The 22,890-nt window shown below is 51.3% G+C and overlaps 1 protein-coding gene across 5 annotated transcripts in view; it reads right to left on the bottom strand.

The window, feature by feature from the left end:
• MYLK (myosin light chain kinase) overlaps positions 1-22,890 on the bottom strand; it is a 264,544-nt gene that overhangs the window by 6,000 nt on the left and 235,654 nt on the right. For all 5 annotated transcript variants that reach the window (XM_079766799.1, XM_079766798.1, XM_079766801.1 and 2 more), the window contains 5 exons: positions 21,324-21,541; positions 19,197-19,320; positions 10,333-10,485; positions 7,738-7,861; positions 1,043-1,172 (listed from right to left, as the gene is read on the bottom strand). In XM_079766799.1, the coding sequence (XP_079622925.1) occupies positions 1,043-1,172; positions 7,738-7,861; positions 10,333-10,485; positions 19,197-19,320; positions 21,324-21,541 (749 nt within the window). The remainder of the gene's footprint in view (positions 1-1,042; positions 1,173-7,737; positions 7,862-10,332; positions 10,486-19,196; positions 19,321-21,323; positions 21,542-22,890) is intronic.

Raw genomic sequence — 22,890 nt, 5'->3', positions numbered from 1 at the left:
GTCCTCTCGCTCCCCTTCAGGCTGGCTGTGGGTCCTCTGGGAGTGGCAGGAGTGGATCAGGAGGGACTCTGTCCCCGGCTACATCAGGCAGCCCCGCAGGCGGCCTGGCCTACGACACTGCCTTGGTGCTTCTCACCTTTGGGCACCAAGGGCACCAGGCAGCAGGGGTGGAAGGGTGTCTCTGGCCAAGCAAGGCACCTCCGGAAGATAAGGGCCAGCCCCTGCATGCGTCCGATGCAGGAAGAGGCGGAGGCGTTCACTGAGGAGATGGATGGGGCAACGTCTCCAAGGGCAAGTAACGAACCCCGCTGATCTCCAAGGAGCAGCCCTCCCAATCACGTTTCAGCATTTGAAAAATGCCAAACGAGTATGGACTATATGAGTTAATTTTTTCTTTCAAAGAAAAACAACGACTAAAATCAGAATATTTTTGCCTGACCGGCATGGCTCAGTGGTTGAACATCGACCTATGAGCCAGGAGGTCATGGTTCAATTCCCAGTCAAGGCACATGCCCAGGTTTCGGGATCGATCCCCAGTGGGGGACATGCAAGAGGCAGCCCATCAACGATTCTCTCTCATCATTGATATTTCTATCTCTCTCTCCCTCTCCCTTCCTCTCTGAAATCAATAAAAATATGTTTTAAAGATAATAAAAACAGGATATTTTGAAAAAGTAAACTACTACATGTGATTGAAGCTTTATATTTGCTTATCAATATATAAGTAGTACTTTTGTAATGAGAAAAATGGAAGCTTTGAATAAATCTTTGCTAAGTCTTAACACATAGAAAGAATAGCGGAGGTTATCTAGTTCTATTAGACAAATAAAAACTTTCTTTCGGAAAATAGTTAAACCTAAGTTAAAACAATTAAAGAGTAATTAGCCTTAGTAACTATTGTCTGAGCAACCTAAAAGTAGTTCTGAATTTAATCCTTGTAGATTGTATTTCCAAAAAACAGCCCACCCCCAAAATAAACTCCTCAAAATGCCCCTCCGTCCCCCAGCCCTTCCTTCCTCACCACCCTCCCGGAGCTCCTTACCTTCCGATTCTAGTTTTTCTGCGTTGAGAGGGCTGGTTGGTGATCCTGTTGAGGACTTCCTGCCACTGAGCCCTGAGATCATTGCCATAGAGGACAGTCTTCCAATGGCTCTCACAGCATTGCCCGTTTTCTGGAAAGCAGACACTGGGGTTGGACTCGGGTGGCGCCCCTGGGTCCCGCCGGGCAGTGGGGCTCAGGGAGGAGAGCCCAGCCCAGCAGAGGCAGCCGTCCGTGGAACGAGGGCCTGCCGAGTGCCGAGGTCCTGCCAGAGAAGTGAGCCCGACCTTGCTCCGCTCAGCACTATCAGTGTGTCAGAAGATGTTCGGAGAATGGAATGGGGCCTGGAACCGATGTGTGCGTTAATGTGACTAAACAAGGTCAACATGAGACAAAAACCCTTTTCATACTGTGCTTCAACTCCCATAAAAGGGAGAGTTTATATAAAGCAACTGCAGGCTGAGACAGCTCCAAAGACTTATTGCTGACGGGGCGCAGCGGGGCTGTTTCTCGTAAAACAATGCCAGTGACAGGATTGCAATTGGTCAAGAGGATCGTTACTACAGATCCCACAGGTCCTCGTGCAAGTGGGAAAGCAGCACACTATTGACCTTGTGTGAGCCGTTTAACCTCTCTGGGCCGGCTTCCTTCTCTGCATAAGGAGGGGTTGGACAAGACTCCAAGGTCTCATTTAGCTCTGTGGCTGATTCAGATACTTAAGAGATTTTGGGAAACAGTCTGGATGGCCCAGCACACGTCTATGAATGCACAGTGAAGTTCTGGGGGGTGCTTTTCCCTGGTGTACACTCAGGCATCAAAAACCACACCGGAGAGATGCAAAGCAATGGCACTTTGCTTTTCTGAGTTGAGGCACCTTGGGAGTGGACAGATTTTCTGCTGAAAAGGAAGCCAGAACTTGAGATGAAAAATTCTTTGCAGTGTGAAAATTCTACCAAGCATTGGATTTAGGTCAAAGAGGTCCCCAATAACATACAATGCATCTATGTTTCTTACCTTTAATTAAAGTTTCTTACTCCTTTTCTAAAGTCAATGGAAAAACTAAGATAAGAAACTAAAGTGTAACCAACTGCTTCCGCCCAAAGCATCTTTTCAGGCGCCCAGATGCTGTGCATCCAGAGGGCAGATGTTGGCGCAGACTGGCTGCTGAGAGACGGAGGACACCGGCACAGGGCTCCCACTCACCCACTGGGCCTCAAACTGTGCCAAAGCCACTTCCCTCCAGTTCCCGTCATACGTTCAGGTATTTCAGCAAAGCCTCACAACTCTGGACTAGCTGGAAAGCCAGTATGCTTCAGTAAAAAGATTATTTCCAAAGTAAAGAATTTCAGGCCACTAAGGCAGTGGTCGGCAAACTCATTAGTCAACAGAGCCAAATGTCAACAGTACAACGATTGAAATTTCTTTTGAGAGCCAAATTTTTTAAACTTAAACTTCTTCTAACGCCACTTCTTCAAAATAGACTCGCCCAGGCCGTGGTATTTTGTGGAAGAGCCACACTCAAGGGACCAAAGAGCCGCATGTGGCTCGCGAGCCGCGGTTTGCCGACCACTGCACTAAGGAATCACATAGAAAAGTGTGTGTGTGTGTGTGTGTGTGTGTGTGTGGTTTAAGCAGTGGCCTGTGGCTATGGCCATGATCACTTTCTGTTGTCACAGCCATCGGTGTTGCAGACTGTTTTCATGCACTTTGGACAGACATTTCATCTTGCTTTGTCCTCTGCTCATCCACCCTCTCAAATACATCACTGTTGGTGTGGGCATGCTTCTGGTCCTCTGTCACTGTGGTGAAACTGGGTCACTCTGAACAGAACCCAGGAAGCCCCGGGTGGAGGTGATGGGGGAGGCGGGGCAAGGAAGCAGGTGAGAGACGATGATGGAGTAACAGCTCTGCGCAGAGGCACTGTGGCCCTGCAGAGAACGAGACCATTTGGCAATCTCGCATGCTCTTCTGGAGGAGGCTGCTACATTGATCTGTTTGATGTGCTGGCGAGAGTGTTGGGAGACCCAACTCTTCCCGTGGGAGCTTACTCTGACCTCAGGAACGTGTGAGACAGGCAGCCATCCATATAGAGTCAACACCAGGCCAAGCTGCTTCCTACTCAGCCAAATTCTCAGAGTCTGCCCTTCCTTCTCCTCTCCCTGTATCCTTTACCCAATGCAGAGAGGTTTGCCCTGGCCAGGAGTCTCTAAATACAGAGAGTTCATTCCCAATAAGGGGCTGGTTAGTTCTTGAACCACTGATGTGACCTTCTGCAAGTTTGTTCCCTTCTCTGGGCCTCATGGCCTTGAACCAGAAGATTCAAATCTCCCTGGAGCTGTGCTCTTCCACAGAAGACTAGGATTCATGTTCGAGAATATGTAGCAGGGAACACCCCCCCCCCCCGAGCCCTTGGGCTCCCTAATTCAAAACACAAGGATGGTCTTCACTTCCATGTTGTGGAATGATGAAGTCTTTCCTCGCCTATGAACAACATGACTAATACGAAGTTACCAGAACAAGGCAAACAAAGGAGTTACGATATTTCTAAGGAGGCAGCAAATTCACATTAGCAAATAGACCGTAACAGGGGGAAATTTTCCATTAGTTGGAGTGATATAGCATATAATTTCTAAAACAGGGAGAAATGTATGTGCTTAATAAGGGAAAAAATTAAAATAATCTATGCCAGAATTCAATCTTTGGAAACTCATTTGTGGGGGGAAAAAATAGGCCAGGCCAGTGTGGCTCAGTGGTTGAGCATTCGACCAATGAACCAAGAGGTCACCGGTTCAATTCCTGGTCAGGGCACATGCCCGGGTTGTGGGCTCAATCCCCAGTAGGGGCCATGCAGGAGGCAGCTGATCAATGTTTCTCTCTCCATGATGTTTCTATCTCTCTATCCTCCCTCCCTCTCTCTCTAAAATCAATAAAAAACATATATTTTAAAAATTGGTAAGGAAGTTATTTGTCAGAATTGGAAAAGAACTATATTTGTATATGCCTTTGAGTTGAAAATTGGTTGCTGTTTTACTTAATCAAGACCTTTGGAAATTTTTGGAACATCAAGGCAGCACGTTTCAATTCCCTAAACGCCATCCTTGTTTGGAGGAAGGCTTTTTCTTGTTCAAGGGCAATGGCCAGGCTGGGTCCTGTGCTGCACGCAGGCATGGTCTGTCCTGGCCTCTCTGAGGCAGCAGCTCCCCTCCCCTGGGAGCCCGCAAGAGTGACTAACCAGCCCCACGTGCCCAGGACGGAGGGCTTTCCAGGATAAGGGTCTGTCACTGCTAAAGGTGAGGCAGTCCCTGGCAAATGGGCAAGCTAGTTACCTAAGAGCCAGCCAGTGGTCAGAGACCCTTTATACACCAACCGCCCCAAGATCAGAATTTCCTGAGAAGTGCATGATATCCAAATGTGACCGTCAAGCGTACTCAGTGCTATACTGTGCCCAAAGCTTTCCTCCCTACGGCCCTTTGGTCCATGCCGCTGGGGTCTTCGTGGTTCCCAGAAAGTAAAGATGGTTGTCCATGGGCCTCCAATTTCCTAGTCCATTGCTTCTAGTTTTGCACGCAACAGCCCTGTTATCCTGTTCGACTTGCCCACCCTCAAGGCTCTACTCACCACCATAGCTTTTAAAAACTCTTTCAGGTATAATTGGAAGAACATACCTTCTTTCATAATAATTTTATTCTAAGATCTATAATATGATTAGCCATCTCTATATTGCCTAGTGTATAGGGATTTGTTTCCATGTTGCTTCCTTCCTCCTGGGCCTCTCATGAATACCACACGAGAATGACAACAAGGAACTTTCTCTTGGGCATCTGTAGAGAGTTCTGGGCTTGCCCTTTCCCTCCACCACAGCCCACCCCACTCTGTTTCACTCCACCCACCCTGCTCCACCACACAGAGCCTCACTGCTCTGACGGGGAACCCATTCCAGGACAGCTAAGGTGCTGGTGCCTGGAGTTCAAAATGTGGGAAACATTGCCCTGGCCGGTTTGGCTCAGTGGATAGAGTGTCGGCCCACAGACTGAAGGGTCCCAGGTTTGATTCTGGTCAAGGGCACGGACCTCAATTGCAGGCTCGATCCCAGGCGCCTGTAAGGACTGTGTGGGAGGCAACCAATCAATGTGTCTCTCTCATGTCGATGTTTCTCTCTCTGTGTCTCTCCCCTTCCCTTCTACTCTCTCTAAAAATCAATGGAAAAATATCCTCAGGTGAAAATTAACATAAAAAATGCGGAAAACGTTTTCCTAAGAGAGCAATGTAACATAAGATGGCCAGATGGAGCTGAACTGTCATCAGTGAAATTACGCTTCAGGGACAAGACAGGTCAAAAGGGATGGTGTGGTCTACTTCTGTGAAAGTAGAACGACCACGGTGTCTGTGGAAAAATCATTCCCAAAGGCTGCCACCCATATTACAATATGACTTTAAAATTCCTTCTCTGAATTCTGCCCTTTTCTCCCAGAATTTCTGCCCCTCACTTCCAGAAAACCCTCTGACTAGTAACAGTGTAAACAACAAGAAAAAAATTTAAGTGATTAAAATACCAGCACAAATTAATGGTTCCCTGACCCCTTTGACTAAAAAAATTCCATTTGCTTCCTCTCTTATTTGCTTATCTCTTCTCCATGCCTGTCCCGGGGTGTGTCAACAGCAGATGCACCTGCTCCCAGAGAGCAGGCAGAGCCCAGTGCCACCACTAAGGACTGCCCCACCCCACCCGCCCCTGCCTGCCCCGGAAATCCCACTATTTCTTTGAGATCTGTTGGCCACAGGACCATTAATAAAGTCAACCTTTGATTTTTGTGGCCCCCGTCTTGCTTTGTTTTGTTTGTAAGAATATGTGCTACTCCGATTTCACTGGATGCTAATGGCACCAGAGGGTAAGGTGAGCAGCACCGTCTTTCAACTTGCCTGGCACTTGAGGGTGGCCAGGGCCACCTAACCCTTCACACCGGGTGGGGGTGGGGTGGGCATGGGGATCAAGAACTGACTCCCGCTGTGGGGAGCAGGGCTCATAGTCCCTTGTACCACCCACCTGAAGCCCCTCCCCTGCCTCTGCTCCTTCTCCCTGCCTTTGAGGGGAGTGTGGTTTCTGAGGAAACTGTAAAGTCATCCTGTGTAGCAGATACCCAGTGTCCCAGTTGCCCCTAAAACAATGGTTCCTTTTTCTCTGCCACAGGCAGGTCTAAATGCCCAGCCCCCTGACTGCCCAGCGAACAGACGGCTCCTTTAAGGTCAGCGTAACCCGGGAGGTTGAGCCTCTGCCTTTCTCCTCTGTCTGTGCTATCACCCGCTCTGTGCTCCCGCCCGGGCAGCACTTCCTCACAACCACGTCCAAGCCCGGCGCGGCTGGCTCCCTTCTCCTGTCCGCACTCACATATATGGTATGGGGAGCTATACCGATAGTTTATAATTCTTGCTGGGTGTTACGTCCTTTTATGTCTATTTGCTTCGGTCCTTCCACTACACTATACGTTCCTTGATTATAGAACCCACGCACCCTCCCGTAGCCTGGGAATTTTATCACACTAACAGTGGGAGTAAAACAATACAGTAGATGATGGTAAGTTCTCTGTGGTTTTGGATATCGTTTTATCCATCTAATAAAATCTAAGGCAATTTTATGTTGTTAAGACGGTGTGCTTTGGAGCCAGGCTCTGGGTTTGAATTCTGCCTTTCCCACTGACTAGCTAAGTGATCCTGGGCGACTTTCCTAACCTTTCTCTGCCTCGGTTTGTTTGAAAAGTGGGGATAACATTAATCAAGGATTAAAAGACTTGATGCATAGAAAGTGCTCTGAATGTTCTCTAGCACAGAGCCAGCCTTCCACACATATGAGCTACTGGTGTCAGTTTTGAACACGTGCTATGTAGCAGGCACTGTGCTAAAGGCCAGATGAAGATTATCCTATATAATAAAAGGCTAATATGAAAATCAACTGAACGGTGGAATGACCAGTCACTATGACACACACTGACCACCAAGGGGAAGACACTCAACGCAGGAGCTGCCCCTGGTGGTCAGTGTGCCCCCACAGGGGGAGCGCCACCCAGCCAGAAGCCCTGAGCCAGGCTCAGGGCTGGTGAGTGCAGTGGTGGTGGCAGGAGCCTCTCCCGTCTCCGCTACGGATATCCGACTGCTGGCTTAGGCCTGTACGGGGAATCAGACATCCCCCGAGGACTCCCGGACTGTGAGAGGGCACAGGCTGGGCTGAAGGGACTCCCTCCCCCCTAGTGCATGAATTTCATGTACGGGGCCTCTAGTATCATATAATTCTCATAACAGGGCTGTGACATTGGTACCACTATTATCCCCACTTTACAGATGAGAAAACAAAGGCACCACAAGGGTAAGTCACTTGTCTAAAGACACATAGCAAGTAACATACAATATTCCTGGAGGGTGGGGCCACGTCTCTCTTTGTAGGTCATGTGCTCTCCCCCTTCATCGCAAAGAAATGTTAGACCATCACACTGCCTTTAAGGAGACCACATTTTCTATGGTTGCCAAATGGTCCTAAAGGTGCTTATCCCTAGCCCTAAAGACAAAATGCCAGTCTTGGTCCCAGACTATTTCAGAAAAAGATTTAAACATTTTTGGAGTGAGGGCAGGGCAAGTTGGGAATGGGGATGGCTTGAAAAAGCAAATAGGAGAAGCAACATTCCAGTCCAGAGTGAGCATCTCGTTACCTGCCATTTCCTTCTGGCCATGTACTTCTTCATCCGGTCCTTGGAGAGTTTCTTGGCCTCCATGGTCTTGGTGTCCTTCATTAGCCACGGATGCTGAAGGCACTGGGTGCAGTCCAGGCGGTTTCTGATAGAGGCGGAGATCAGAAGATTTCTAAGCAGGAGGGGACTCAGAGACGGCTGTGAGATCAGAAATGGGAGGGCGCCTGTCCCCAGTCACACAGGGCAGAGCCCAGGGCATCTGCTCCTAGTCCGTCCACCATGACCCGGTCACTGTGCTGCTGGCCCTTTCCCTCTCTTGGTCTGGGTCACAGACTGGATGCAGAATAGGTCAGAGTAAAGAAGGCCTAACCATCAGTTAAGCAACTGGAGTCTCATGACCTGTTCTTGGGTCCGGGAAGGGCAAGTGCGGGAGGGCAGGTGTGTCTGGGAATGGCGGACACCACATTGTAGAGTGGGGTCAGTCTGCTGGTCACATGGGAGCTGGGGGCTATGGAGGCCTAATCCTCCCACCGCTCTGCCTCAGAGATTAGGCCCAAATCTCTGAGAATCCCTAAACTCTCATGTCTCATGTTGAGGTTGAGTATCAGGTTTTTCCTGTTAAAACTCAAAGAGTTATGTCCTACATACAATCTATGCATTATGACAACCTTAGAACCACACTGAAACTCGTTTATTCTTTCTGAAAGCTCTGGGAATCTAGAAATATTTCAGGGCCATCACCTTAATTGTAATAGGACTAATAAAGCCCAAAGAACCAAATGTTAACATATGTAGAAAAATGAGTATACTGTAAGTAAATTTGCTAAGTATAGCAAAGTGTACTGATTTTTAGATAAGGGGACTATGAATTACCTTAGTTTTCTTATATTCAAATTTTCTCAAATTTGCATGTATTACTTTTATTAACAGGAAAACATTTTAAAAAATGCTGCTAGATGAAGACTTCTGGTTGAAGAGACGCGCTAAGTTTGAGAGTTTATGAGAATCTAGTGTCTGGGTCTGTGTGAAATCAGTGCTTAGGTGAGGGCATTTTTGAGGGGCCAACACAGCTCACTGAATTAATTCAAGGTCAGATGAGAAAATAAAGTACATACATAGCACCTCCTTTACCACATCCTCAGCGAGTGATGCCATCCTTGGACCAGTTATTGGGAAAGAGGTGTGCATCTCCCTGGGACTCCGCCCACCACACTGAAGGGGTTCTAGGCCCTCCCAACATGCAGCTTCTCCTTAGGGCGTGCCTACTCTTACAAAGGCCGGACAGAAAAACGTGAAGACCTCACTGCCAAGGAGTGTGGAGCGCAGCCTCTGGAGAAGTCGGCCCTGGGGTCGCTAAAAAGAGACCCTCCGAAGCTGCTCCTTTAGCAACCTGCTCCTTTAGCAACCGCACTCTCCTGTCCCAGGCAGGGCTTGGGGGCAGGGTGGGGGAGGAGGGTGGGAGGAGGGAGTAAGACCACCCACTTGCTCTGGGGGAATCCTGGTCAGGCAGGCACCTGAGATTGCAGAGCCTCCTGCCTGCCCTGGAGGTGGGCTGCCCCTCCCTTTCTCATCCTCTGTCACATCACCTATTTCAACAGTACCCTTCTTGGGCCAAGTTTGTAACTGCTTCTTATTGCCAAAGACAGCGCCTCAGCCCTGCCTCCTCTGGCCACCTGTTTACAGAGGGGGTGGGGAGCCCAACTGGCCCCCATATTCCCTTCCCCTGGGGTGAGCCAGCTCTAAACACACACACACACACACACACACACACACACACGTAGCCCCTCTCACCTTCACGACTTGGTTTAGCTGGTTCCCCTCACCAGGTGAGTCCTCATCCATGAATTCTGTCTGCCACACCCAAGGCCTCCTCCAACCTCACCTCCTTGGCAACTTCAACCTCGAGTCTTTGAAAGCAATACTGAGTACCTTGTATGTCTGACCTTTCCTCGCTGCCTCTTCCTATGCAACTGCACACACCACACCGGCCCCCTTTTCACAAGCGTTTTATAGACTCACCCACAGACCACTCGGCAGCCCCGGGCCGCCCTAGAAGGTGGAGGTGGGGAACCTCAGAGTCTGCACTGTTATGGGGACAGAGATGGAGCTGGGAGAGGGCTGAGCCCCGTGGTCTGGGATCACAGCGTAACTTTGGGCAGTGGGAGAGGTGCCTGGCCATATTCAGGCAGAGAGTTCTTAAATAATTTAGATATAAAAACCACCAAACCAGAATGGTCTGGAGGTACAGTCAGGACCCACAGATGGGACACACTGCAACCCTGAGAGGGGCCGAGGTTCCAGCAGGGCTTTCCCGGACCAGGACAGACAGGGAAAATAAAAGCGGCCGTCACGCTTCACGCACAAGCATCCACCCTCCCTGCAGCCCCTGGCTAAGGGTTGCTTTCCAAGTGAGGTCTCGGTGCTCTTAAAGCCGAGTGGGGTGTCTGGCACAGGGGAGCAGGGGCCTAGGAAGACCCTTCCCTCCCCATCCCCCACATGCACCATGCCCACCGTCCCAGGTGAGGAGGGACCCACGACAGGCACAGGAAATCCCTGCCTCCAGACCCCAGCCCAGGGCCTGGGGAAGCTGAAAAGATGGAAATCTCAACTCATTACTTCATATCCTTCTTCAGCAAGTTGCTGATAAAATCCTTGGCGTCATCGGAGATCTCATCGAAGGCCTCGTCGTCGAAGTCCCAGGTGGCTGAGGTAACGTTGGCCAAGGTTTCGTTATCGTTGTCACCCATGAAGGGGGAAAGTCCACTGACCCTGGGAGAAGAGCAGGAGAGCAGGTGAACTGGGGGGCGGGGGGCAAGGAGGATAGGATGAGATGATCCCCCCAAGTGAGTGCTGAGGTCAAAGGTGAGGGCCGGCAAAGCCCTGCACCCCCAAACGCCCTTGTGCCTGCCTCTTGTCCCGCCTGGGGAAATAAGAGAGGATGTGGCTCCCCAGGCTTTAGTGGCCCCGCCTCTTCTTAGTGCTCACTGTATTTTGGGGTGTCTCTGGACACTTTCTGCTTGTGAGGCCGAGGCCGAAGGAATTTACTTCCGTTTACACAGTACACAGCAGGCCACCTCCTCCCTGTCTTCTATTCTCCCCCAGGCCCAGGCTAGAACTTCTCCCACAGAACCTCTGCAAGGCCCCTGTGCTCCTGCCCCTGCCACGATGGTCACCTGGTAGACAGCACCCATTACTGCACCCGCCAGTCCTGCTCCCGTCAGCACCCAGAGGGCCCAGCACACATGGTGCTCAGCAAGGATGTGTGGGCAGATGGATGGTGGACATGGACTTAGAAATGTGGGCTTAGTGACCCATCTACACTCAAGTTCAGTGCCCTGAGGCATTTAGGCCAAACCAGAAAGCTTCCATAGAGGCGCCACCACAGTGGAGGAAAGGGCATGCCTGTTTATTCCCTGGTGACCTTGGACATTCCCCAAGCGCTCTGTGAACCTACTACTTAACCACAGAGCGGTCACCGCCTCTACTTTTCCCTCCCTCCTTCCCCTTCTCCATCATCACCGTCACGGCAGCAAATACTCACTAGAGTATGTGCCAGGCACTGGACAAAGAGGTGAACTCATTCAACCTTAACATCACCCTATAGTGCAGGTAACTCATTAGTTTAACAGATGAGGAAACTGAGGCACGGGGGGGCGGGCGGTAAGTAAGTTGCCCAAGGATTCACAGCCAGTGAGATTTGAACCCAGGTGTTGCAAACGCAGAACCAGTTCAAAATAGTCCTATCCTGTTTAACAAGATATGAGTTACTTTTCAGAGGCAGCAGACCAAAACCCCAATGTCGCGCAGCCGAAGCATGCGCGGAGAACAAAACTTCAATCTCCAGCCGGGCCTGGACCCACAGTCTCCCCCGCCCACCAGGCACACACGGATCCAAAGGACTGGGGCATCACCGGAACATAATGCCACACCCTTTCGGAGCAAAGGGCCCGCTGTCCAGGAGATGCAGTGAAGAAGCCCTTGCCATACGCGGCTAAGTTCTGAGGTCTTACATCCAAACCTGCCCCTCCAGCGCTTCCGCACACGTGTTCCCCCAAGCTCCTGAAAAACCCTTAACCTAGTCCACCGAGCAAGATGGTATCGAGGCATTGCTAAGTCTCCCACCTTCTCCGTTGCCGCCTTCTCGGTCCATAAACCTTTCCTCACTCCAAACTCTGACATTTTTTGAGTTTTGCCATTCGAAGCATCGGGCACAGGAACTTGGGTTTGGTGACAGCATCTGTCTCTAGAGCCTGACTCTTACCTGCAACGTTATACAAACCTTTCCATGAACATGAAGTAAATGGTAGTGCAGGGACCTGCACGAGGCCGCGTCTACAGGAAGTTCTGGGCCCATGACCACAGATATTACCCTTCTTCTGTATGCAGTTCATCCCACTGCCTCCCCAGTCTGTGATCTCAGGAATGACTCATTTACCCATAGCTTACTCCGGGGTTAAAATTCGGATGGTAAAATCTCAAAGTAGAATAGAACAGCTTTATGGCTTATTGGCCTCACCTCTCACCTCTGAGGACTTCATTGTCACACCACACATCCACTCCCCATTCACCCTGATCTAGGGCCGGCCTCAACGATGCACAGGGCCCCACCCTTTGATGCCCGCCTCCCTTGGTTTAATATTCTGCTACTGTTATCTGGAGATTCTTAGTGTTTGGACAACTCAGCCCACCTTTAAATTTCGTACTGGGCCCCACAGATTAGGTAGCTGGTCCTGTCCTGACCCCTCCTGAACCCCATGAGATGAATCTGGGGCATTCCTGCCATCAACTTCCCAAGTTAAGGCCTCACTAAATTCAGTCTCCCAAATCCTTAGGAGCCCATCATCACAAGCAATCACACAAACCCTTCTGGAGCTGTTTTGGCATTCAAGGCCCTCAGCCTATGAAATACACCTGTACCTGAAAATGAAGTTTGGTAAAACAAAACCCACTGAAATACTGTGAGAAAGCCTTGCCTTGGAAGAAACCCTCTGGTATGACCTTTTGTGAGGAGAAGAAAGCTTTGGTAATGTGAATTATCTCACCCTAATCAATAGACTTGTGTTTTTGAATAACAGATTTTTATAGATGGCATTCAAGTGTCTTAGTCTCTGATTTATGCTTTAAGAATGCATGGAGATCATCCTTCTCGGTCACATTCAGTGGGGGAAGGGTGGGATTTATCGGTCCCCAGAGTCCACACTGTTCCGTGCCACTCCCTTCCTGCTTGGGCCCCAGTTTCCCCTTTTATACACCAAGGGTGCTGGCCTAGACTTCCCAGGCGCTCCCAGCTTTCCCATCCCTGCTATACCGTGTGACCTGTTAATAAAAGGAATAACAGGCCCAAGATGGAGTCATTTGCTCTCACAACATCGGACCAAGATTTAATTGTAACGTCAACCTCTTACAGAAATGTAATCTTTAAACAGTCAATCTGAAACTCCCCAATTAGCCCTAGGGAGGTAATCTGCACAAGAAAACCCTGCTGGTCCATTCCCACCCCTCATCCCTCCCCAAAGAGGAGGACTGGACCTGAAACAATCCTTTCTTTTCTTTTGCTATGACTCCTTCTGCCTATGAAACCCTTCATTTCGTACTGCCGCTGGGAGCATCTCTCTCTTTACTAGATGGGACGTTGCCTGATTTATGAATCGTTCAATCAAGTCAATTCCACCTTCACATTTACTCCGCTGAAGTTTTGCTCTTTAGCAGACCTAAGTTAGGCCCACCAAGAGGCAGCCCAACTCTTGCTTGTCAGCCACCTGCTTCCTTCTGTTTTGACATTTTCCATTTGAAACAGAGAGGGGGGAAAGTCCTTCAGCACTCCAAAAGATTGCAGAAAAACCAAACAACCCAGCTGTGGAATGCTGAAAGGCCCCCTTCTGTAAACCTCCTTTCCTAATTAGGAACTGTAATCCTGCAAAGACAGGCCTTAATCTCTGTAATGTTCACAGCCAGGGAGAGCCTCCTCACCTCTGGCCTCTGGCGCTCCTCCTCCCTGGCAGCCCATCCATCTGAAATACCCCTGAGCCCCAGCTGGCTCCTCGCCTGATTGAGCTCCCCCAGCATCTCCCCTTAAAGAGTATGTCTCTAAAATAAAACTTGGAATTTGTGCAGAGCATGATAACAAAGAGAGTGTTCTAATTTTAGCAATGCTGTTTCTGGGTGGTGGGATCTTACAGATTTTTTAAAACTTTCTTTGAACTTTTACTTTATTGCCAGGATTTACATAAGGATCAAGCATCCTTTGATTAAAAAATTAACCCAATAACAAACAGAATAATCTTAGCATTAAAACTCAACCACTCACCTCTCTTCCTAGTCTTGCCTAGTTTTTAATTGATCCCAAATATGGCATAAGGATTGTCTTGAGCTGAAGATAATTAGCTCTCTGTCCTCTCTCTTTCTGTCTAAAAGCAGGACATAAATTTCTCTTTGTTAAGGTGATACAAATTTCCATTTGTAGAGGAGGAGACTCTTATATGCATAACAAACTTGCTAAACAATCCTTATTGACCATACTTTTCTTAGGATCTTCTAACAACTTAACCCCTCCAGAAGCCCCAAGACCCTTTTCTCTGGTCTAATGACTTCTCTCCAATTATTGCTCTTTGTTAAAATGTACACTAATAAAAGAGAAAGATGCAAATTGACCGTACCTCCATGATGGCCACCAGCCAATCAGGAGGGAATATGCAAATTAGAAGGACAAAGATGGCAGCAGTCCCACCGCCCAGCCGCTCCAGGCACAGAGCAGCTGGGTGGGGAAGGATGCCTGCTATGAGAGGGTGGGCGGGGGGCAAAGGGATCTATAGGAGCGGCACTCTGGCTGCAGCAAAGACAAAGACAGCAGACTCCAGCCAGAGTCAGCAGCGAAGATGAAGAAGGCAGACTCTGGCCAGCGTCTGCAGCAAAGACAAAGATGGCAGACTCTGGCCAGAGTCTGCAGCAAAGGCAGCAGACTCTGGCTGGAGCGAAGGCGGAAGTCTGGGTCCTGGGTGCCAGAGGAAAACCGGTGCCGGAAGCCAGGGGAAGGAAGGCCTATTGCACAAATCTTTGTGCAACGGGCCTCTAGTAGTATATAAGCTTCAGATTCTAAATGCCTCCTTGAGTCACATTTATTTATCTCTTATGCATAAGTACATAGTCACATCTGTTTTTTTTCCTCCTGTTAATCTGTCTTTTGTCAGTTTGATTTGCAGGCCCCCACTACTGAACCTAAAAGGGCAGAGGAAAATTTTTTTCCTCCCCAACTTAACCAAAGGATTCATCTGGGTTTCACAAAATTGTTATCAGTGTGGGCAAGTTCTTGGATGCTCTTTTCCTCACTTGAAATGGTCTTTCACCAGTGAGTACAGAGTCTTCATGTTCATTTTTAATGGTCAAATGTTAGTCTTTGTGCTGATGAGTCCCAATGGTCAGTACTGCAGGATGTTCTAATTTCTTAATACCTCACTGCAGCAAAACTCTGCCCAGGGAATCTGACACCAGGTCTGTTCTGCTCTCAGGGCAGAATGGCAGGAGAAAGGTGAGCCCTTTCTCTAACAAAGAGAAGTGCTTCTTGGACTACACTTTCCCCATGGTGTTTTTCAAGCAGCAGATGACCGCCTGGCTGCAAGAATGACCAGCTAAGGAGACCACACATCTGCTAGCAGAACTACTGATTGCTTAGGAAGAGTTCGCCTTTGATCCCATTTTAGCCTTCAAATACTGAAGTGTGGTGAGAGAAATGAGAGGGTGGGCAGGTCCCACAGGAAGAGCTGGGAATCATATTGTGCATGGCCTAGGAAGCAGAGAGCTGGGATTTAGTCATGCTAAACACCACCCAAGAACCTGCAGGTGGTGGCTGGGCCTGGTGTGGGCATGGGGTACCCGAGAAGCTGGAATCAGAGAGATGTCTGGCTCATCGGTGGAGAGGAGGGCTGCCCTGGGTGGGGCCACTGGATCCCTCTGAAGGGCCCTCATTCAAACCCAAGTCTGAGTACGTACCTGATGCCTTGCCCCAGTCCACCGCCTGCTGTCCCCAGAAGTTAGACTCTGATGTTGACTCTGTCTCTCTCTCACGGCGGGTGCTCAACAAATGAGCAGAAATGGGAAGTCTCTCACTGACCCAGTCAGGAAGATGGTTGGGAGGAGAAAGCAGAGTAGTAACTGCTCTTTACCTTGGTTTGAAGGAAGGAAAGAGAAGGAATGCTGGGGCAGAGGTGAGGGCTGGGCACAGAGAGGGGTTTGGTGTCCCTGCAGGCAGTGAGGGAACACCAAGTGCTGGAGAAATAGAGGACAGGGAGGTAGGAGAGGAAGGTCTTAGAAAAAAGGCGGGGCTTAGAATTTCTTCCACACTGAAGTGTGGCCTAGAGCACCCCGTCCTCTCTTTCCTGCCAGAAATCAAGCAGGTTTTTCTAACAGGAGAAGCATCTCCAGGAGATTCACAAAATCGACTGTCTCTCTTCAGAACAGGGGTGAGAGGGAGGGGCCCCATAGCCCTGCCTGCTGCATCTCTACTCTGCCTGGAAAAGCCCGGCAGGCAGTGGGGCCAGGTGTCCAGCCCCAGGACCGGCTCTGCCCTGACCTCTCCCGGGGCTTGAGGAGTCCCTCCAACAAAGTCAGAGCAATCTACAAAGACAGCAGGCAGCACTGGTTGCTTAAGAGGCGCTCACAGACATGTGTTAAATAATACATGTTATCATCTGTCCCCAACTCCCTGGCCTCCCCATCTCTCCCCGGCCTCAGAAAGGAGATGGAGGGGGTGGGGAGGAGGTTCTCTGGTACACGTGCAGAAGGTGGCCTCGACAGGAACGGTCAGACAGACAACCAAGCTCCACAGAGAGGGACGGGGGTGCACAAAATTCACTCCCCTCTTGGTAAAGCTTCTGTAACTGCGGCTCCTAAACATGGCTGTGCAGCCGGGGCACCAGAGAGCTCTTCTGGGTGCTCCAGCCGCGGCTCCAGGTTTCTGCACAGCAGGCCTGGGAGGAAGCAATCTGGCTGGCTCCAACAGTTGTTTGGCACCATGTGCTCTGCTGAGAGCCCCACCACACACACCTCTCTTCCCTCCCCCCCCCCCCCCCCCCCCCGCCAACCAACTTCAGGCTGGTGCCCCACTCATCAGAATCATTTTCTCCCCATTTCAAAAGCTCTGCCCTACTTCTTGGTCTTTGCTTTAAAAACAATCTAGTAAACAATATAACATATTATCCCAATTACTATGTTCCTCTACCTAAAAGGATTTTCATTTTAAAATAAAGTGCGCTTATGACCTAGTGATCCCACTTGTGGATTATATATGTCCAACGGAAATGCATAAATATATTCACTACCACACATGTATCCGAACCCTTGCAACACCCTGACTGGAATCTACTCAAAAGCCCGTCAACATAGAATAGACACACAAGTGGGATGATGCTCCACAGTAGACCCTGCACAGCACCGAGAATGAGCGGCTACAACTACACACAATAATATGAATGCATCTCACAGTCAGTGTTGAGCAAAAGAAGCCAGACGTGTCTTTCTGTGTGATTCCATTTATATCAAGTTCAAGAATAGGCAGAGCTAACGCATGACCTTAGACATGAGGATTACAGCTACACCCACGGGGATAGTAACTGGGAGGGCACTAGGAGGGCCCCGGGGCCCTGGGAGTGTGTGGTTCATGATCTGGGTGTGGGTTACCCAGATGTGTCACTGTGAACACGTACTGAGCAGTTTAGTCACTGCTCTGTCCCTGACCAGCAGGGAGACCAACGGCCCTAGTTGGCCCAGGACTGTCCTCGCTTTAGCACTTAAAAGTCCTGTATCCTGGGAAACGCATCCGTCTTGGGTCACTAGGACTGTGGGGAGTGGACAGCCACGTGGGAGTCTTTGGCCCTGGTCATCTCAATGCCAAATGAAGGTCGGAGCCCTGCCATGACCCTCTCCCTGGTTTGTCCTGAGGATTAAACGAGAGCCCTGTGAAATCCGTGGCTGCAGACGATCTCGGCTCATGTGGGAAAGCCAGGGAGACAGTCAGGCACGTCTCTCGCGGCTGTAGAGGGACTCAGGGACCAAGCCAGGCCCAGGACAGTGTGAGCATCGTCCAGCCGGGGCAGCCCCAGAACAGGTAGGCTAGGCCCACTGCCCTGCTTCCTTATTTACCGAGGAGCCAGGCCTCCAGAATCAGGTGCAGTTTTCTTTAGTCATCAGCCCCCTTTTTCTTGGAGAGGTCTGGAATAGGGAGAGGCAGGGACATGCACTCCTGGCCGGGCCTTCTCTGCTGCTCTGGGGGAAGCCATGGTGGTGGGGGTGACAGCGAGGAGGGGGGAAGATGACCCTGGGGCACAGAATCTGTGGTACAGGGAGGCTGTGATGCTGAGGGAGGCTGTCCTAACAGGCCGCAGTGACAGTAAAACTCCTGAGCCTGTGGAAAAGCCACGCTGCACAAAAAAAATCACTCCACGTTTGGTAAAGCTTGTGTGACGGTGGCTCCTGGGCCTGGCTGTGCAGCAGGGTCACCCACAGCCATTGCTCACACTGGGGACCCCAGGGGTCCAAGGAAGCATGCTGAGAGGTCCTCCTCATATTGACTATGAAAACGCTTAATTTTTCCTTTTGCTTTAAGAACAAAATCTATTTTTTTCACAAAATGAATGCATGCGCATCTACACCTTCTGGGTAACCATCCCATAGCTGTGTGCTGCCACACAAGTTCACGGGCTGCCTGCCTCGGAGGCCAATAGCTGTCTGCAGCCGGGCTTCAGAGATTAAACCAGCAAGATCCCACCAAGACAGAGTTTGGTTTATGATACGGGTATAGGTTACACGGATGTGTTCACTGTGAACACTCCCACGTGGCTGTCCACTCCCCACAGTCCTAGTGCCCCTCCCAGCTACTATCCCCCCAGGTGTAGCTATAATCCCACCTAGAGCCTGGTACTCAGAGCTCGATCCTTGGACCAGCACTACTGGCAACCTGGACCCTCCTGGAAATGTGGGTTCCCAGGTACCCCAGGCCTTCTGAACCAGATCCTGCAACCTAAACTGTCTCAGGTGATTCACGCATGTTACTGTTTGTGAAGCGCTGGTCCAGGCCACTGCAGCGAGGATGGGGAGCTGTCCTCTGCAGACAATGACGACGCCCACAGGAGCTGCACACCTGGGCTCCCTCCCTCCTTCTCTCCACACCCACCTACACAAGTGAAGGTAAATTACATGGTACCAGCCACATTCCGACCCTCCTAGCCAGAGGCCCCAGGCTGGCCAGCGTCAGGGATGGTGAGGGGCCCGGAAGGCCGGTCCTGGGGTGTGGAGCTAGATGCTCCCATGGGAGTGTGAAGTGGGCGGCTGGCCTCCTGGGAGCGCAAGAAGGGCAGGCCAGGGGGTAAGATGGGAGCCTGCCACCCTCCTGACTCTGGGGCAGGCTCGCCATCATGAGCCACCCTGGCCCTTGAACATCAGGGCAGCCTGCGGACCCTCCTGTGGCACTCCCTATACCCAAGACTCACAGGATGTAGCAGATGACCCCGATGCTCCACATGTCCGTTGCGTAGCCAATGGGCTCATAGTTGATCACTTCAGGTGCCACAAACTCCGGGGTGCCAAAGAGGACCTTCAGAGACCCTGCATTCTCTGTAACCAGATAGAGAGGGATCACCGGCCAGAACACTGTGGAGCCAACCCATTGTTCTCGGATGCCCTCATCTGTGTGCCCGGGAGAGACACAGAGAGGACCGGCCTCAGCTGCTGTCTCCCGGGAGAAGGCACAGAGACCCCGGCCTCCCATTGAACAAGTGCATCAATGCACCATGAAACTGACCAGCCACACCCTCGCCTTAGTGCCTTCAGCGGGTGGCGGGTAGGGGGGAAGGAGAGGCTGCTAAACCCCTGCCGCCAGGGCTCTGTCCTTTGTCTGCCTCTCCCACGAGTGCCCTGAGGCGGGGCTGTGACCTGTGCTTGGTAATAATGAGCCCTGCTGCCTGCTTGACAAACTGTCCTATTTAACATTCTCGACAACCCCAGGCTCCGAGGACAGGGTGGCCCAGGGAAACGGAGTGATTTACCCACCCAGTTAACAGTGGAGTCAGGGGTCCTGGCTCCCGAGCCAGGCTCCTCCTACTCCACGGCCTCTCCACGTGCAGCCTCATCTCTCTCCTCCCAGGAGCTGCCAGGAGGATCATCAGGAAAACCTTGACCGCAGGCCTCTGAGCCATACAGGACAAGAGCTGTCCGGAGCATGCACACAAGGTGCCAGCTGCTGGAGGGGTGGCATGCCTTTGGCCCGCGGCTGCCCCTGGTCTTGTTAACTACAGAGCCCCAGGGAGGGCTCTAAGACAAAGCACCGAATGGCTCTGGGACGTGGGAGCTCTGCTCCAGCTCCAGCCTGAACCCTTCCTGCTACATCTTAACTTCCCAGTTCTCTGCTCCCCGGTAGACACCCTGTCCCCACAGATCCCCTCTCTAAGGGAGCCTGCCCATGTATTCTCTGGGCTCTGACGCGCTAGCTCCCTAGGCCAGTTGTGCCCTATTTGTTTAAACTGTTGGGGTTTTCTGCCCACCAGCGGTGGCCACCACACCGTGCCCTCGGCAGGAGAGAGCAGAGCAGGTGCATTCGCCCAACCTCGGGGCACCGATCACCAGGGACCCACAGCCTGGCGGGACCGCCCTCCCTCATTTTCCTCTTTCTCACCCACATGGTCTCAACCAGGACTGGGCATCCTGGGAGAAGATTTGTCAAGTGCCATTAGCTCCTTGCTGGTGGGGAGGAAAGGCCAGCTCCGGCCGGCCCCAGGCCCGTGTTGCCAAGGCTGTGGTCAGGAGGTGGAGGGGGGAGCTGTTTCCTCAGTTCCTGAGACATCACAGAGCTACACAGGCAGGGTGGGGTGGAGGTGGCGTGTGAGGCAGGCCTCTGTCACCACATGAGACCAGCAGGGCGACCCACCAAATGGCCTCAGGGCTGGGTGCAGGTCCCCCGGCCACCTCCTGCACCTCCCTTCGCTGCTGGAATAGCACAGGTGCTCAGGAAGCTCAAACTGCGTCAGGGGTCCCTATTCCAGCCCCAGCACCTCTCCTGGCTCCTGGGGGACCTGCTGGGCAAAGCTACTGTGAGCCTCGTTTTCGTAGTCTATAAATTGGGCTCATAACACCTGCCCTGCCTACCTCACAGGGTTGCTGTGAGACTCAAATGAGAGGAAGCAGCAGGAGACTGGAAACCGGACAGTAGGAGGCAAGTGCAGGAAGCACCATCACCAAAGTGAGTTTGGGGACTGAAGGCACCAGAGTGAAAAATATGAGAGGGACAACAACAACAAAAATAATAATAATAAATTGCTAACACCTACAAAAGTGCTTCCTTACTATGTGCAAGGCACTGCTCTCATCACTGTTCCTGCATTCACTCATTTGACCCCGTAACAACTCTGTGAGGTGGGTACTGTGATCATCCCGCTTTACGGACGAGGAATTTGAGACTTAGCCTCACAACTAGTAAGTGGTGGGGGTGGGATTTGAACCCGAGCCGCCTCCACAGTCTCTGAGTTTAACTCCAATGCTGTGCATGCCCTCTGATACCCAGTGTGTGGGACACAGCCACAGCCACTGCCACTGCATGTTGAGGACAACAGGAGAGGCCTTACCCAGCCTCCTGGCCAGACCGAAGTCGATGAGCTTGATCTTGGTGCCCGTCTTGTTGACACACATGATGTTCTCGGGCTTGAGGTCCAGGTGGACGATGCCCTGCTTGTGGATGTACTCCACCCCCTCCGAGATCTGCCTCATGTACTGGATGCACTCTCGCTCCGTCAGCTCAAAGTCCTCGTCGATGATGCGCTCAAACAACTCACCCCCCGACACGCTGCGGGAATGGAAGGGGGCGGTTAGACCACAGGATTACGGAGCCCAGGCTGGCAGGGATTCTGGCCAAGGGCAGGTCAGGGGTTGGGGAGACGGGCAGGGTATGGGGGTGCTGGGCACTTTTTGCTGTGTCCTGAGTTCCAGGCCCCTGCCCCGTTACACTGGTCGTCTCCACTGTGTGAGGAGGGCCCAGGCCTCCTGGTCTCCTCTTGGGGGACTCTGCCTGTGCCCACTAAGCTGTTGGGGGATTCAGGGAAGCACCTAGGCCGGGCGGTTTCAGGGGTGGTCATGAACTGAGAGATCCAGGCATGATCTCCTTAGCAAAAGGTTAACTGCTGGGGGCAGCTTCCATTCCCCAAATGACTATCGATGTACAGGGGATCATTCTTGTACTCCAGCAGTGTCTTTCAGTCACAGAGAACTGAAACTTGAAATAATACTCATAGGAATAGGAAAGTATCTTCAACAATGAGCCTCAGCAAATTCATTGGCTGTAACCTACCAACCACACTTACAGTTGTGATCCATCTGCTTCCTCTGGCGAGGCCTGTAGTATAGCTTACTCCTTCCAGCATAACTGACTTGTCCTGCATGCTTGCGGCCCAGGCTAGAATGTGGTACATCCTTCCTGCTTGGATAGACTTTGGGGCCTGGCCACGGTGTTTCTGGGGCCCACAGAGGACATCTTCTGCTAAGCACTGCCCCAGGGTCCAGCCGGCCAGAGTACTGGCCTTCCGTGCAAATGCATGGCCTCACTTCTGGAGTCTAGTGGTCCTCTCTCTTCCCTTCCCATCCCCTGACCCACCTTCCTTGATCACTGCTCAGAAAGTTTAAAGCAGCGGTCGCCAACCTTTTGGACCTCATGGACCACCGGTTGGCAACCGCTGGTTTAAAGCATCTCCTTGGTAATTCATGTAGACATCAGTCCTCCAGCTGAACAATACTGGGTGGGCTCCATTCTAGGCTAGTCCTCTTCCGACGCCTTCCCTCTTCTAAGGGGAGTCATCATGAAGAAGGAAAGAGCTGGGTTTGAAGCCTGTCTCTGCCTCACAAGCTGTGTGAGTTCATCTTTCTGAGCCCCAGTTCCCGTCCTCATAGAATTGCTAGGAACGAGGGAACCCTTGTAAAGCATCATGCCTGACACACAGTAGGTGCTCCGCACATATTATTGCCAAGTGGATCACCTCTCTGACACCTGAGGGAGAGACAGACAGAGGTGCACTGTGGGGCCCAGCACACCACAGCCTCTGGGAGGCAGGCCTCTTGTCACCACATGACAACCACTTTCACTTCTGGACCCACTGAGCTGGGAAAATCATCTGTGCGCATGGCCACTGGGGGCGCTGCAAC

This window comes from Cnephaeus nilssonii (assembly GCF_951640355.1).
Source record: "Cnephaeus nilssonii genome assembly, chromosome: 3".
In the NCBI taxonomy this organism is placed as follows: Eukaryota; Metazoa; Chordata; class Mammalia; order Chiroptera; family Vespertilionidae; genus Cnephaeus; species Cnephaeus nilssonii.
Note: the sequence above shows the minus strand (reverse complement) of the source record. Positions and strands in the feature narration are given on the sequence as shown.